The 17,288-nt window shown below is 36.3% G+C and overlaps 1 protein-coding gene across 1 annotated transcript in view; it reads right to left on the bottom strand.

Annotated features, from left to right (window-relative positions):
• Window positions 1–17,288, bottom strand: part of IL5RA (interleukin 5 receptor subunit alpha) — a 42,000-nt gene that overhangs the window by 7,710 nt on the left and 17,002 nt on the right. The window contains exon 8 of the mRNA XM_074289045.1: window positions 897–993. Within this exon, the coding sequence (XP_074145146.1) occupies window positions 897–993 (97 nt within the window). The remainder of the gene's footprint in view (window positions 1–896; window positions 994–17,288) is intronic.

The raw sequence follows: 17,288 nt of genomic DNA, 5'->3' as shown, positions 1-17,288 counted from the left end.
ATGGAAAGCTTCTGATAATACCTATATCAAATGAATCATAACAGCCCATTCTGAACTACGCCAATATACTGTGCATTCCCTGTAGGTATAACTCAAGAACTTACTAATTAATAGTGGTAAAATTGTTCAGAAACATAATCATCACTGCAAATGCCATTTTCAGAAATCACAGGAGGCCTAAAAGAAAGAACCTTCTCACATATGCTGAATAGCACATGCTATTGAACCCCAGTTTCTGGGCCTAGGAGCAGGATTATTTGAAGTTATTTGGGAAAATGGGACAAAAAAAAATCAGCACACTCTTCTCTGACATCTAGAATCTCTTCATATATGCAAGTTATCACAGGAAACATCCCTTGGCTCATGTGCAATTAGCCACTCAGGGACAAAAGGGCCAGGGAGCCAGTAAATACCTACCCAAGTCCAAAGTAATCACATGGCCATATCAAGGGGGTCTTGTTATTTCAGCTCACAGTGAGAGGAGCCGAGTATACGGAAAAGACCACCTGCCATGTAAAAAGGCCCTCCAAAAAAGGCAACAAAGGATGTAAGGGAAGTCAGCAAAGAAATCAAGAGCTACTTGAATAATTTACAGGCCTTCACAAAAATTACCACACTATTAACAAATTCAAGGGCAGATCTTTACTGGCTCCCAGCAGCTTCCTGGTGCTTGTGTCTCTATAGATCAGCTATTGATTCTCCCCTCTTGTTTATAAAACAGTAATCTCCTCTGAAAACAAGCCCAGAAAAGACCCACAGATGACCAGTTTAGATGCCTTGCCTTTCTGTGTGTGAAATTGTTTCTCTAGAGGAAGAGAGTAATGGGTGATGGGTGGGCAAAAAGCCAGTGTTATGGCTGCACCGATGCCCTGAGAGAAAGCCCACAAGATACCTACATTCGACATATAAAGAAAAGACTCAACAGAAGAAAGCAGATAGTGGCCATGAGCACTGACAAAAGCCATTCTGTCATGTGGGTCGGTTCATATTCTCCTACACAAGAGAAAAAGAAGAACATTATTTATTGCATTGGGAACATTAAGCCAAAAAAAAACATTTAAAATTATCTTTAAAAACAAATAAATGAATGAATCGCCTTAGCTGGAAGAGCTCCAAAAGCAAGCCTGGGATTAGTAATATTAACACAACTTTCAGAGGGATTGGGGTTGGGGGCAGCTCACTGAGTAAATACTCCTAAGAACACAAAATTGAGGAACAATTCCCCCAAATGGCAATTTGATTCAATAGTTTTTGAGGGCTTCCTTTTAGCTCAGTATTAAGATAATGAGACTATTGTATCCTTTGAAGTTACCAGTTGAGGAAGCAAATCTTTAACATAATACATTTGGAAGCAATGGGATTTTTAGATTTATAAATTATTAGAGCTAGAAAGGTCTTTGAGGTCAAATGGTCCAACCCTTTTGCTTTTTAGGAAATTGGGACCCAGAGAAATCAGGGACTGACAGCTAACTGGTGAGTCAAAGCTCCAGATCTCCTAACCTGTTCCCCTTACTCTGCCTGCCTCCACTGCATTTCAGCAGAAATGTCATATTCCTGACACAGGTTAAATTTATTTCTAGACCACTGCAGTGCGCATATTACTCTAGAGATTTATGAATGAGTTAATTTACTCTTTCAGGCTAATAGGATTTCCACTTCACCTGTTGGATTCCCACATGTCCCAACTCAAAGGCAGTCCATGAAATCTTCCCTGATTTTCCCCAGTCAGTAACAACTTGTCTACCTTTGAACCACACGCATTTTTCCTTGACTCTTTGAGTGCACTGGACTATAATATGTGACTTGTTATAGATGGGGATGTATAATAGAAATAACCCAGTGATTCAGTGGATAGAAGTCTATCCCTGAAATAAAGAAAACCTGAGTTCAAATCTATCATCAAGAAATAATACTTATGTAGTTCTGGGCAAGTCACTTCACCTCTGCCTATTTTAGTTTCCTCACTGTAAAATGGACAATATAAAAGGATCTACCTCTCAGTGATGTTTTGAGGAGAAAGTGATATATTTGTAAAGTACTTTGCAAACTTAAAAATTATATATATATATATGTATATATACATATATATATATATGCTAGCTGTTATTATTAGACAAATAACTAGAGAGATGACAAAGGGATTGAAGTAGATATAAAGATAAATAGACAAATTCATATGTACAGTGTTCCCCTGGATGACTATAATATAATATAATAAAATAATGTCCATGAATGCAGTCTTATCTAAATGTATATCTACTAGAAACTACATTGTGTTCTCTAAAAACAGGTTTATAATAAGCCTTTGCTGTTTATTCCCCCTGAGGCAATTGGGGTTAAGTGATTTGCCCAGAGTTACACAGCCAGGAAGTGTTAAGTGTTTGACTTCAAATTTGAACTCAGATCCTCCTGACTTGAGGGCTGGTGCGCTATCCACTGCCCCACCTACCTGCCCCATATTTGCTGTTTTTTAAGGAGAAATTGAGGTTTAGATAGAATTCACAAGGCTTGGTAGTGTCCTCTCTAGCTTACTCAGATTAAGAGATGCTCATCTCTTATGTCAAGTACTGATGCTTCTCTTCTCAACCTCCACTCTTATCCTGGGCTCCTTCAAAGCTCAGGTCTCCAAGTCCAGTTACTAGTAGTTTGATCTACAGAATTACCTTAGAATTCTTTTTTTTCATTTCTTATATAATTATATATGTGCACATTGGCTCCCTCTACAGAATATAAGCTTTTTACATCTCCAGTGCCTGACAGATTAAAAAAAAAAAAAAAAAAAGATTTCTTCAATGTTAGCCCAACCTTGATCATTATAGATCATGATCTCTAGACAATGTAGTAAAAAAAAAAAAATTCACAAAATTTCTTTGGCTGAAAAACTCACCAATTTTTGTAGTCAATCTATTAATGAGCCTTCCAAAATTTGACATGTCCAGGTGCTTAATAAATGGTGGTTGGCTTGATCTGAATTTCTGGGACTACACCTTGGAGAAACTGCCAAAGCTTATGTTGCATGGATTTGTCCCTCCAGAATATGGGCTTATTGCAATTCAATTTAATCTTCAATCAATGAATCAAACAGCATTTAGTAAAGGCTTACTATGAGCCAGATACTATGTAAAGATCTGGCCATACAAAAAGAAGTAAAAGATAGTCTTTGATTAGAAGAGTTTATAACCTAATGGGAGATATCAGAGCAGAAGGAAAGTAAAGAATGCCTAGTGTTTCTATTAATGATTATCTTTTTTTTGAACTCATAGTAGGCACTGAATAAATGTTTGTTGGTTGACTATTGAATACTTTCTTACTTGCCTTTACTTGCTTAAAAAAAAAAATCAAGATAGAGGACAATTAAAAGAAGTTTTTTTTTTAATTTATAAAAAAATTAAATATATCATCAATATTTATTGGAAAAGGAAATATCTTAAACCACAAAATTAGCTTATCATTGTAAAACTTTTTTTTTTCCTTACAGGGTTTGAAATGGAAGAATTTGGTCCAGCAGTAAAAATTAGGGATCCTTGCAAATATTATCAAAACCACACACTCAATTGTGTTTGCATCTCAAATTGAGCAATCCCACACACCCCAGAGTCATGTCAAATCGTGATAAGAATGTTGTTTGCTTCCAACCATGATTACAAAAATCTTTTCAGTTAAACCACCCTTCAGTAATTCAGTTCAACTATCCCTTTGGTAAGCTAAGAAAGAATTCTTTTGTTATTATCAAGGTAGAAACATGGAATCCTTAGCTGATGTAAAACTAAAGAGATATTAGTAGTTCATCTTGTCCAACCCTCTGATAGTATAGATGAGGACAGAAAATAAAGTGCTTTTCCCAAAATCATACAGGTGATAACAATCACAAACAGAACTGAAAGATATCTTAGAAGTCATAAAGTCCCAAGCTCCAATTTACAAATGAGGAAACTGAGGAATAGTACTGGAATGCTTCAGTGGGTAATGTAGTGATTACAGTATTCTTAAAAATTAGATCAAAGAAATGCAAAGTCCTGCTAAGCTAGAAAGACTTCAAATGTAGTCCAGGATTCAGACCCACATCCTTTGATTCCAAATCTACTGTTCTTTTTCTCTTGTACCAAATCACTTCCCAATATACCTGATAAAGGAAGATCAAACAAGATTTAATACAATGTTTGGTCTCCTCCACAGAGGTTCTGATTAACACCAAACCCTATATCAGTTATCTTTCTAGTCTCTTTGTACCAAAACAGATTGGCCTAGTTAGTCTAAGGAAGTCTGAAGAAGATAATCAAAGAAAGTGAAAACAATTTATGCTTGTCATTAAAGATATGGAAATCCTGATAACATGGACCTAAGTCTCAGGAAGAGACTAGATTGTTAGGTTTGAAATATGAGTTCTTAACTTTTTGTAGGTCATGGACTGCTTTGGCCATCTGGTGAAATGGTTTTTGAACTTCTCAGAATGTTTTAAATGAGTAAAATAAAATACATAGAACTACAAAGGGAACCAATAATATTGAAATACAGTTATCAAAATATTTTTTAAAAACAAATTTACACAGTGTACCAAGATAAGGTTGAAGTGAGTTCATGATTTAGACATGAAAAGTGATACAGTAAGTAAATTATGAAAGCAATGGATAGTTCTATCAGATCTTGGAGAAGAGAGGGTTTTATGATCAAACAATAGAAAATATTATGAAGTGCAAAATGGAAAATTTTGATCACATTTAGTTAAAAAGTTTTTGTACAAACAAAACCAATGGATTCAAGATTAGAAGAAAAGCAGAAAACTGGAAAGGGGGAAAATTTTAGCCAATGTTTCTGATAAAGGCCTCATTTCTAAAACATAGTACTGAGTCAAATGCATAAAAATATAAGTCATTCACCAGTTAACAAATGGAAAGGATATGAAGATAATTTTCAGATGAAGAAATTAAAGCCATGTGTAATTATATTAAAAATGCTTTACATCACTTTTTATTGAGAATTGTAAATTAAAACAACTCTCTAGTAGCACCTCATACCTATCAGAAGAGCTAAAATGATAAGAAAAGATAATGACAAATGTTGAAGGAGACTTGGGAAAACTGGGACACTAATACATTGTTGGTAGAACTGTGAATTGATCTAGCCATTCTGGAGAATAATTTGGAACTGTGCCCAAAGGTTTATCAAATTGTGTTTTTCCTTTTGCCCTGCCTTTTCTTTCCCAACCTAACTCATATAGAAATATGTTTAAAATGATTGCATACGTATAACTTACATCAGATTCTTTGCTGTCTTGAGGAGAGGAAGAAAAAAGGAAGGAAGAATTTAATCCAGTAGTGCCATTACAAGGGCTGTGTCCGAAAGAAATCATAAAAGAGGGACAAGGATCCACATGTACAAAAGCATTTGTAGCAGCTCTTTTTGTGATGGCAAGGCATTGGAAATTGAGTAGATGCTCATCAACTGGGAATTAGCTAAATAAGTTATAGTGTATGAATGCAATGGAATATTATTCAATAAGAAATGATGAGCAGGCTGATTTCAGGAAAGATTTACATGAAGTGATGCTAAATAAAATGAACAGAGCTAGGGAAACATTTTACACAGTAACAGCAAGATTGTATGATGATCAACTATGATAGACTTTGCTTTTTTTAGTGGAAAGTGCCATCCTCAGCCAGAGAATGGCATGGAGACTGAACAGATCAAAGTCTTTGTTTTGTTCTTTCTCATTTTTTTTTCTTTTTTCCCCCCTTTTGCTCTGCCTTTTCTTTCCCAACATAACTCATATGGAAATAAGTTCAAAAATGATTGTACATATATAACCTATATCAGATTGCTTGCTGTCTTGAGGAGTAAAGGAAGGAAGGAGAAAAAAAATTGGAACTCAAAATCTCACAAAAATGAATGTTGAAAACCATCTTTACATGTAATTGGAAAAATAGTGTGCTATTAAAATAAAATTTCAAAAAGCCCCACAAATTTATATGGGACCCCATTTTAAGCAATCCTTGGTCTAGAAACTCTTCTATGTTTCTAACACATATTTCAGAATATCCCCATTTTTAATCATTAATAGGAATTAGAAAAGGCTTCTTGTAGAAGCTAGAACATTAGCTGAGACTTTAAGAAAGCCAGGAAGATCAATAAGCAAAGATGAGAAGGAAAACATTCCAGACAGGAGGGACATAGTCAGTGAAAATATTCCAAGTTGGGAAATGGAGCATCTTGTGTTTGGGGACTAGCAATAGGATTGTAGAGACATGAGTAACTAAAAGAACATTGAACATGGAATCAGGAAATGCCTGATCCAATTCCTGCCTCTGACAGTGTGACCCTGGATAAGTTATAACCTCCCTCAGTTTATTTCCTTATGCACAAAACAGAGGCTGTTTTGAGGATCAAATAAGATTATGTATATATTTTCCAATCCTTAAAATATTATTTAGACATCGACTATTATTTACCAGGGCCAAACAAGAAAAACACAAAATTTTAGGAATATTAACAGAATCTGACTTTATTTCCCTAATATCTATGAAACCCAGTTGGAATACATGGAATCATGGGATATTCAGAGCCCTTTGCTTTAGATACTATATAATGATTTCAGTGTGGGGAGAACAATGATAGCTCCAAAGGGTCCCTGGACCTAAAGAACTAAGTTAGCTCAGAACACACAGACCACGAAAGTGAACTGACTGTCCTACGGCAGCAATCTACCTTGGGCTGCCCATGGAAATATGGTCTTTCAATGCTTCCATCTTAATCATGGCTTAGGTTTCTAATCTAAAAATAAATGTCTAGAGTAAATAATATATATACATATATATGTACATACATTTTTTTTTATTTTATCCTCACAATTCTGAGAAGTAGATGCTATTATAATTCCTTTTGTATAGATGAGAAATTAAGGCTAAGAACTAAATTGACTTGCCCAGAGTCAGTCAAGTAACTCAATAAGTATTTGTAAAGTGTCTAAGGCTAGATTTGCTTTACTCCAAGACCAATACCTTCTCCAGTACACCACCTAGCTACCAAGATGAGGGAGAGTCTCAATATTATATAGCCTACACAAAAAATCCTTGTTCTTTGTGTTTATTCTTGGAAGGTTCTGTAAGCAAGTTAACATTATTGGATAGGTGATGAATCCATGAATGAATCTATCCAAAATCCATAAATAACCAAAAAGGTGTAGGCAATAGCTGATCTTTTGGAATTTTGAATCTGTTTATATTTTAGGAAATTGACCTACCAATCAAGTCAATCTAGCACGGTCATACAATAACCCAAAGACAGTACAAATGGAGTAAAAGATTTATATTCTAGATATTCTATATATTATATTCTATATTCCTTACTAACTCAGAATCATCTTGGGGAAGCTTCCCCAAGATGATTCTGAGTTAGTAAGGACCAATTAAATGGATTGCCTGTGTGTGCATATCCTGGTTTTCCCTAGCAGGGAAAAATGCCTATTTGAAATCAATTGTATACCTTCTCTGCTGGGGATGTAGCTGACTATAGTAGTAACTTTGCTGATTATTACATCTATCCATAATTAGAGTTTTATCAAATATATATTCCCTCCTATCAACATCACCATGGAATGCTTCACAAGAAACTGTTCCCTGAGGTTAGTTAATGATATATTCATTGAGTTTAAGGGCCATTTAACTATGGCCCACAGGACTAAGTCCAACTCACCACCTGTTTTTGTATAACATACAGCTAAGAATTGTAATTGTGGCCCCTAAGCTAGTTATTAATGGGTTTCAGATTATTTACCCTACTAGGTAATATATCCATTATCACAAGGGCCTTCAAAGAAAAAAAATTAATACAAAAGGAAGGATTCTTTTATGTTAAAAATTCTAGCACCATACTTGTCCCAAGGGAGATATTTGAAGGAAGATGGGCCCTTTAGCATTCGTTAAATTATATCACATGGGCAGTTACCGACACATAGAATGATAAAAACAATAGATATTTGCAAATTCCAGGAAGGTTCAGTCTATGTCTTGTTTAAATTTTGTATCTTTCCTAGTACTTGTTCTCTAAATATAGGACAAGCTCAATAAATCCTCATTAAATTATCCTTAAAAATCACCTAATCCAATTCCCTTTTATTACAAGAATTCAATTTGAGACCCAAGTGAGGTCATATGGTTACTTCTTGGCTTAGCTGGGACCAATACTTAAGTCTCCCAACTACCAGCACATGTACTCTCTTACACTTTGCTATCATTACTATACCTTATTAATGGGATAAATATCCAAAGTATGGATAGAAAGGAACAGCTCAAAACAAGGCTCTAATAGGATCAGGTCCAGGAGAGCAGTTAGGGACATAGAAAAGATATAAAGATGACAATTTATCACTTGAGCAAGAATTACAGAAAAGATACCAGACTAGGTCAGAATTCTGAGACAGAGCTAGAATCCCAAACCAAAAACCAGGAGACTATCTAGGTCAGCTGCCAGAGTAAGGGTTCAATAAGCAACAGAGAAGAAAAAAAGCTGAGATGTCAGAATGAAAAGACAACACAAGGAAACTACTGTTGAGCTCAGTGAAAGCACATAGGTGCCTGTCTCATTACAGAAGCTAGGAAAGAAGTCTTCCCTTTGGAATAGACCTTGGAAAAAGAACTGATTTTACTACTGGTCCTGGAAGCCTTCAAGCAAGGAAGCCAGTCAAATCAATCTTCCACAAAAGCCAGCAGGTTTCCAGCCCTAGATCTGCTCACAACTGGTGTGAGACTACCCTTATGTCTTTGGACCTCAGTTTTCTTATACATGAAATTAGAGGGTTAGACTAAATGTCCTCTAAGACCCATTCCAATTAAAAACCCTGTCAGTCTCTTTGCTAGTGGTGAAGTTTCTATACAGACACAGTCCCATGAGTCAAGACATAGGAAGAAATGTGGTGAATATCAAAAATAATACTAATAAGCCTGCTAGAGTATACCCTCCAAGTCATAGCTTGAGTGCCATGAGACACCTTTCAGTCCTTGGTTGGGAGAGCAAATGCTCATTTTCACAAGTTCCTCTACCCTTGAGGAGTGTTATATTTTAGCCTTTGCTGGCACATCCTTGGGGAATGTATACCATGAGAGAGTGGAGGACCTGGGCTTCTTGGTGATGAAAGTCATATTACTAGTAATAATTTTACAGGAGATTCCCTGGCAGTCAGCAATGAATCACAGTTATGAAACCACACTTGAGTGATTCTAAGATCTTTGTTTTTAAATAGAGACAGATTTTTTTTTAATTAGTTTTCTTCCCTTCATACAAATGCATCTGAGTGCCAAATCATGTACACAATGCACACATCTTGAATGAAATTAGGTGGTTAAAAATCATGTTTTAAACCTGAGTCAACTATTAATATAATCCCTTAGGCTCTCAAAATTCTCCTCATTACATTAAAGTCTACAGCCAATTTTTAGTTTGTGAGGATACTGTGGTGACTGACAGAGAAGATTAATAGTAGATTGGAATCAGGAAAACCTGTCTGAAGGAGCCAATTAGAAACAAGCTCAGAGACTTTCTCTAGTAGAAAGTTTGTTAAGTTATTGGCTCAGCTACAAACTTTCTTCCACCAATCCATCACCATGGGAACTTTTTTCTTGTTTTAGAAATTCCTTCTCTTACATAGGATATTCTGATCTCATTAAGGATTTAGAGTTGGGAATGGAGAGCAAGATAGATAACAAGATTCAGAAAGCTAATATCTCACTACAAGCCCAAAACGTGAACATTCTAAAAATAAATAAATAAAGGATTTGGGTAAACAAGAAATAGTAAAAATAATAATAATAACATCAGGAAGTTAAGAAAGTTTTAAAATGAGAAAATAGGAAGTTAGCCCTAAAGATAAGACAGAACACAGTTGAGGAAGAGCAGGTGATACTGAATAGTGATAAAAATAAAACTGCTACTTCTACTGGGGAGTAAAATGTTTGGCAAAGAGGAAGTATTGTAGAATACAAAGGGTAGGTCTAGCAAAATAGTGAAGTGGGTTCAATTTATCTTTTGTACCCCAACTCTGACTCTCCTATGGTATTTTGTGGCTGCATGCAGCCTTCTAGATACACCCCAGGGTCTTCATCTTTCCCTCCTTCATCCTCATCCTCGCCTCCCCCAGTCAAAAAGGCCTAGTTCTAGGTCATGTTCTGTGTCAGGAGATGCTGGAGAGAGAAAGGTTAATCAGTGAACCAATCCCACCTAAAGGTTGAATGTTACTCCACCTTAAAAGCAGTACCTTTATCCAGCTTATTTTGATGAATTGGAAACATAATCCCCACAAGATCTAGATTCAAGTCCCACCTGTGACACAATGTGGGACACCTGTGGCAATTTCCAAGACTAAGAGAAACAGAGCAGAAACTAAATTGCATTGGCAAAAGGCACTTCCTCACTCTCAATTAGAACCTGGGTTTTCTGAGTCCCAGTCTTCCTGCTAATATTAGGTTGCCTCTTTATGACTGGCATAGAGGTAGTTATGTTCATGTCTTTCATCCCTATTAGAATGTGAGTTCTTTGAGGACAGGGTCTCTTTTTACCTCTGTATCTCAAGCATTCACCACAGCACCCGCCCAATGGGGCTAGGAGACACTCTCCATAGAGCACTGGGCTCAGAGTCAGGAATTCTCATCTTCTTGACTTCATATCTACCTCAGACACTTACTAGCTTGGAAAAGTCATCCAGGCAAAGAAGGAAATGGCAAACTACTTCATTATCTTTAATGAAAACCCCATAGAGGTCATGAAAGAGTAGCACATGACTGAAACAACTCAATAACTGGCAATTATACACATTTAATAATGCGTGTTGACTGACTAACAATAATTCCTATTTCCTATAGCAGGCAAGCATATCTCAATTGCTTATTGAGAATTGAATACAAAGCTATTGACCGAAGCATAGATTCTTATACTTTTTGGTCATAGAATCCTTTTATACTCTTAAAAATTAGAGAACCTCATCCCTTCAAAAAGTTTTGTTTATAGGGTCATATCCGCTATTAGAAATTAAAATGTCTTATTATTATTATAAAAATAGTTTTAACCTTTCAGACCCAGTAAAAGGTTTCGTGTATCACTCAATATACCACTGACCATATTTTGAGATTAATTTAACTACTACTTTGAATTTGGGTCTTTTCCTCTCATTTCACAGGATCATTGATTCTAAAGCATTAAATACTTCAAAGACCATTTAATTTGACTTCCTTTTTTTTTTTTTTTTAAGAAAATGACAACAGCAATGCTGAAGCCTATAATAACTTCCTTAAAGTTATCCAGGTATTAAAAGTAGAACTCAAGAGCAGATCTTTTAACTCCAAATATATTGGTCTTTTTAGTCCATTACAATCATTTCATAGTAACTGTTATTTTTTAAATCAAAATAATATTAAGATCAAAGTGTTTGAGCTTTAAGGGATTTCAGAAGCATCTAGTTCAAAAGCTTCATTTTACAGATAATAAAATTGAGTCCCAGTCCTAGTACCAATACTCTGACTTCAAAGTCAGAGATTTTTTTCGGTTGTTTCAGTCATTTTTTCAGTCATGTCCAACTCTTCATGACCTCATTTGGGGTTTTCTTGGCAGAGATACTAGAGAGGTTTGCCATATCCTCTCCAACTTACTTTACAGATGAAGAAACTGAGGCAAACAGTGAAGTGACTTGAGCAGGGTTACACAGCTACTAAGCATCTCAGGCCAGATTTGAATTCTTCCTGAACTCAGACCTGGCACTGGCACTTTATCGACTATAACACCTAACAGCCCCCAATAGGAATTAGCTAATTTGATAAATCATACTTCCAGGATCTTAAAGTAGAAAAGGACCATATAGATCATCTAGCCCAAATTTGTCAATTTACAGATGAAAAATACATGAAATTCAGAAATTCAAACACTGGCCCTCAAATCAGGGCTGGGATCTTTGATTCTTGGGTAATTTACTACATATATCAACCTTACCTGTGAATGTTCCTTGACTACTTCCCCAAATCAAATCCATTTTCAAAGAATTTGCCACTGATGAGGAAATGAAAGGTTGCTTCTTAGAAGCTAAAGGCATACATTTATTATAAGGGCAACTCTGGCAATTACTAAATATGTCACCAAATCATGCAGAACTTTAATCATCTTATCCACAAAATGAGACAGTAGTAAGGTTTAAATAACTTGCTGCATGGATCATTGACAGCTGTGAAGTTGTAGCCATAGAAGGTGAGCTCAGATTTAAAACCCTGACAGCCTTTGTTCAGTGGGGGAAATAGAGTTACTGATTGCTGACCATAATGGAGGATCCAAAAACAGAGGTTGATAGTTTTGAGGAAACTCCTTCCCATCTCTCTCCATAGAAGCAGAACAGATATTTTCACCTTATTTTCATTTCCAAATGGTTTAAGGCATGAATGAGACAAGGGAATGAGCTTTCTCCAAGCATGATGTGTTGAGTAGTTTCCCCATCTGGCAGGAAGTTGTTTACAAAGTCTCTATAATGGTTTTGTTTGTTTTGATGGAATACCCAGGGGTATCTTGTTATTTGTGCTCTCCTTCCAGGGAATAGCAGCTGCAGGCTGCCTCTGCCATACCCAGTCTATCCAGAACTATAGAAGCAACTAAGACACTTCACCTGTCATGTTAGAGTGGATGGCTGCAAAGGATTATAAAACTGTGCATACTCTTTAACCCAGTAATACCTACTAGGTCTGTATTTCAAAAAAATAAATAAATAAAATAAAGGGGTGGAGGAAGGGAAAACAACTTATATGTACAAAAATATTTATAGCAGCTCTTTTTGTGGTCGCAAAGAATTGGAAACTAAGGATATTCCCATTGATGGGGGAATGGCTGAATAAATTGTGATATGATTGTGAGGGAATACTATTGTGCTAAAAGAAATGATGAACAGGATACTTTGAGGAAAAAACCTGGAAAGACTTCTATGAACTGATGCAGAGTGAAGCGAGCAGAACCAAGAGAATATTGTATATAAGAACAGCATTATTTTATGATGAAAAATTTTGAAGGACTTAGCTATTCTCAGCAAAAAGTAAATCCAAGACAATTCTAAAGAAACCGGGATTAAAAATGTTATCCATCTTCAGAGAAAGAAGTAACTAATGGAATCTGAATGCAGTTTTGTTACTTTCTTATTTTACATTTCTTTTCCTCTGTTTTCTTTCACCATATGATTAATATGGAAATAAAATTTGCATTAAAAAAAAAAAGAGTGAATAGTTACATATTTCTCCATCTGCCAGTTGACTGAACATCTCACTAAGGCAAACCCTTTCTTCCAGGATAACAGTCAGAGCACAGATTTGGACCTCTTATATAGGGCTGTTGTGAAGGATCAAGTGAAATAAAGATTTGTGAAATTGATTGTTGATAACTTATTTCACTTCAATAAAGACTAGATAAGTGACAGCTGTTTGGGTGACGGAGGTCTACATGAGACTATTTGAAAGACCACAAGCTTCATCTCATTTGATACTATCGCCAACTCATATCCATATGGTCAGCTATAGGATGCCAATTAGAAGATAAGATAGGAAAGAAGGAAAGATAATTTAGAAGAGAAGGATGAGAAAGCAAAAAAAAAAAAGCACCTCATCGGCCCCAAGCAGAGTATAATTATTGCTGTCCCCTCAAGGGGTACGGAACAGTCATGCACAATGTCCCAGAGAGGCCTGGACTTCCTATTATGTTTATTAATCATCTTGATGAAAATGGAAAGACTGCATTGATTAAATTCACTAATGATCCTAAACTGAGCAGGAGAGTAAATTCCAGAAAGGATGGATTTATAAGGCAAGTAGGAATATTAATCAGCTCATCTTCTCAGAACCGGTAGAAATAAATGAGATGGGATTTACTATAGATAACAGCATTGAAGTACACCTGGAGGGAAATGATAATGAGCCTCGATTCAAAGGAGGAAGCTGCTGTTTAGGAAACAATAATGATAAGAAATATCAGAGGCAGGAAGCGAATAATAAATTAAGGGAGGCTCAAAATAAAATCTCATTACAAATAACAATTTCACTCTCTGCACAGCTGGGACAGGGTGATGCAGTGCACAGAATTAGAGAATGTTAAATTTGGAAGGGAACCTGAGAGATCAGCTGTTCAACCCCTTCAGGCCCAAACAGGAGAAGTCACTTGTCCAAAAACACACAGTGAATCAGGGACAGAGTGGGGTCTAGAACCCAGATCTCCTAAGTCTTAATTCACAGCTACTTCCTCCAGATTTTGAGTTAAAAGCTTGTCACTTTGCACATAGGAACTTGGTACTTTCATTAAAAGAGGATTCAGTTTAGTTCCCAGCTCCCTTTCTGATGTGTTTTGGGATTTTTTTGGATACTCTAGTAACATTCCTGTAGCCCAAGCTATAAAATATAAAATGTTAGTGGGAGGGGACCAGGGTGGGGGCCAACCAAGTAATTAAGAGAAGCAGACCCAAATGTACATGTATTTTGGGAATTGAATAAGTTATCAGTGCTAAGCTATAAGTGTCCCTCCTCCTAGTCCCCTTCCCCCCCAACCCCCCCCAACAAAAAACTTCTTTCCTTTTTTCTCTTCTTCTTCTTCTTCTTCTTCTTCTTCTTCTTCTTCTTCTTCTTCTTCTTCTTCTTCTTCTTCTTCTTCTTCTTCTTCTTCTTCTTCTTCTTCTTCTTCTTTTCTTCTTCTTCATTTCTTCTTCTTTTTTATTATTCATTTTATTATTCATCTGGCCTCTCACACAAATTAGCTATATGACCTTAAGCAGATCACTCTCACTGTCCTAGATCTTTTGCCATTAAGGACCTCTTTTTGCCCAAGAAATTTTTATATGACTCTAGGTATATAGGTACCTAAAACAGGTATACAAATCAAACATTTACTAATAATAAATCATAATTTTGTGACTCCCAATTTCAGTTATGAGACCCCACATGGGGTCATGAACCACAGATTAAAATGGACTATAAACAACTGTTTATAGTCAATAAGTCAATAAATATTTATTAAGTTCTTATAATCAGGTACTTATTTTGCCAGGCATCAAACTATTCTTTCTCTGAATATAAATAGCTGAATATTCTTGATGCTAATGAAATTAACAGTTCATTTGTTGTCCCTATCTCTATGTGAGGATGACCTAGTAAAAGCTTCGTGTGCAAAAAAAGGCAAATGTTGTGGCTGAAGTGGATCTTGTGAAACTTCCTGATATTTTGGCTCCATTCTTCATTTCTTCTTGCCTCAAAAACCCTCATTCCGGGTCCTCCATATGGCACCAGTTTGCCCTCCCGGGATGCGGTAACACTCCAAACCTTTCTCCATTCCAACTCCCAACTCCCTACACAAAATAGAATGTCTTTTTCTGAAGTAATTAGGTGAGATTATAGGATAAGAGTGTATTACACTGAAAATCAGCCTGGTGCCATGAAAGAGGGATGGATTTGGAGGGGGTTGGGTGGGTTGGGGTAGATGTTTTGAAGTTAGCAGATCTCTCTGTAACCCCTCAAATCTTACTTCAGAGGAATCTGCCTCTTCCATCTTTGCCGAGGGTCAGTCTGGGGAGTACTGCTCACAGGTTTGGATTAAATGTGTGCTTCTAGATACAGAAAGTGAAATGTCAGAGCTTCTTCCCATAAGTCAGATGTGGAGCTTGGTGACAGAAATGATAGGTTACTTTATTTTAATTTCCCACTTCCAGGGGAATGCTCATTGAACAGTTGCCCTATCCCCTACCTCCACAGAAACCTTGGCATTGAATTGACCATTTAAAAGAGGACAACTAGTCCATTTTAAGATTTGGCTGCATTTTCAGGTTTCAAGGGGCCCATTTGCTTCAAGGAAAGAATGAAAATGAGCCTGGACACCATGACCCACCTTCACTCGACTTATCTCTTGGGGTAAATCAAAAAGACTGCATAGTTAAGGTTTGGGGACTTTTCTGAAGTTATATATAAATGACCAAACTAACCCTTGCCTGATTCCAGGATGATATTCAATCCATGTAATCAATCAATAAAAATGGATAAAGTACCTACTAAGCGTTAGATATTTTTGTAGGCTTTGGAATACAAAGAGAAAAATAAAGCAGTTCTCACTCTCAAAGAGCTTATATTCTATTGGAGGAGACAAAAAGTAATAAGGAGAGGCAAAATATAAAACAAGTCAATACATGGTAATTTGTGGGTGGATAACACTAAAAAAGAAAAAAAAAAAATGAAAAGATCTAGAAGGGATTCTAAAGGACTGGGGTGAACACACTAGATTTCAGCCATGTGGGACAGCCAGTGAGAAGTCAGAGTTGGTCAAAAGAATGTCACATGAGGCACATGAGCACCATTTTGGCTGGATTATAGAATATATGAAGAGCATAGGAAAAGAAATATATATACCATTCCCCTTCATACATTCATACATATATATTTAAAGTTTATATTTGATCTGTGAGGCAACTGGACTTTATGGAGTAAGTTAATGAAAATGCTGGTATTTCAGAAAATCTAAATTTTGGTAGTTGTGGAAGTGGCTCAAGATAGGGAAACTAATTAGGAGAATACTGTAATAGTCCAGGAGAGAGATGACAAGAGCCTGAAACTGTTGCCCTGCCTCCTGACTCAGCAGAAGCTTGGCACTGAGCTGACCAGTACAAAGCCTAGTACTAGTCCATTTCCAGAAGGTATGGTCACATTTTCAAGTTACAAGAGTGCCCTTTGCTTAAAGTGAAAATGGAAATGTGCCTAACCATCATGTTCTACCTTCATTCCACTTATCTTCTGGGTAAATAAGTGCCAAGATTGTTACTCTGTCAGAAAAATAGGCCATAATGAAGTTTGGAACTTTCCTAAAATCATATGTAAGTGACCAAGGAAATCTTTGCCTCTGTTTCTTGACTAGTGACCTTTTAAGGAAGAAAGGAAGTGGGGAAAATAAAATTATATGATCAATTCTGACAGACATGGCTCTTTTCAACAATGAAGTGATTTAGGCCAATTCTAACAGATTTGTGGTGGAGGGAGCCATCTGCACCCAGGGAGAGGACTATGGGGACTGCGTGTGGATCATAAGATAGCATTTTCACTGTTTTGTTGTTGTTTGCTTGCTTTTTTGTTTGCTTTTTCATTTATTTTCCTTTTTGATCTGATTTTTCATGTGTAGTATAATTATGGAAATACATATAGAAGAAATTCACAGACTTAACATAATTTGCCAGGGGGGGGAGAAGTGGAGGGAAAGGAGGGGAAAAATTTGAAATACAAGGTTTTACAAGGGTGAATGTTGGAAACTATTGG

This window comes from Sminthopsis crassicaudata, chromosome 1, assembly GCF_048593235.1.
Source record: "Sminthopsis crassicaudata isolate SCR6 chromosome 1, ASM4859323v1, whole genome shotgun sequence".
NCBI classification, from domain to species: domain Eukaryota; kingdom Metazoa; phylum Chordata; class Mammalia; order Dasyuromorphia; family Dasyuridae; genus Sminthopsis; species Sminthopsis crassicaudata.
The sequence above is the reverse complement of the archived record's forward strand: the minus strand, read 5'-3'. Positions and strand labels throughout refer to the sequence as shown.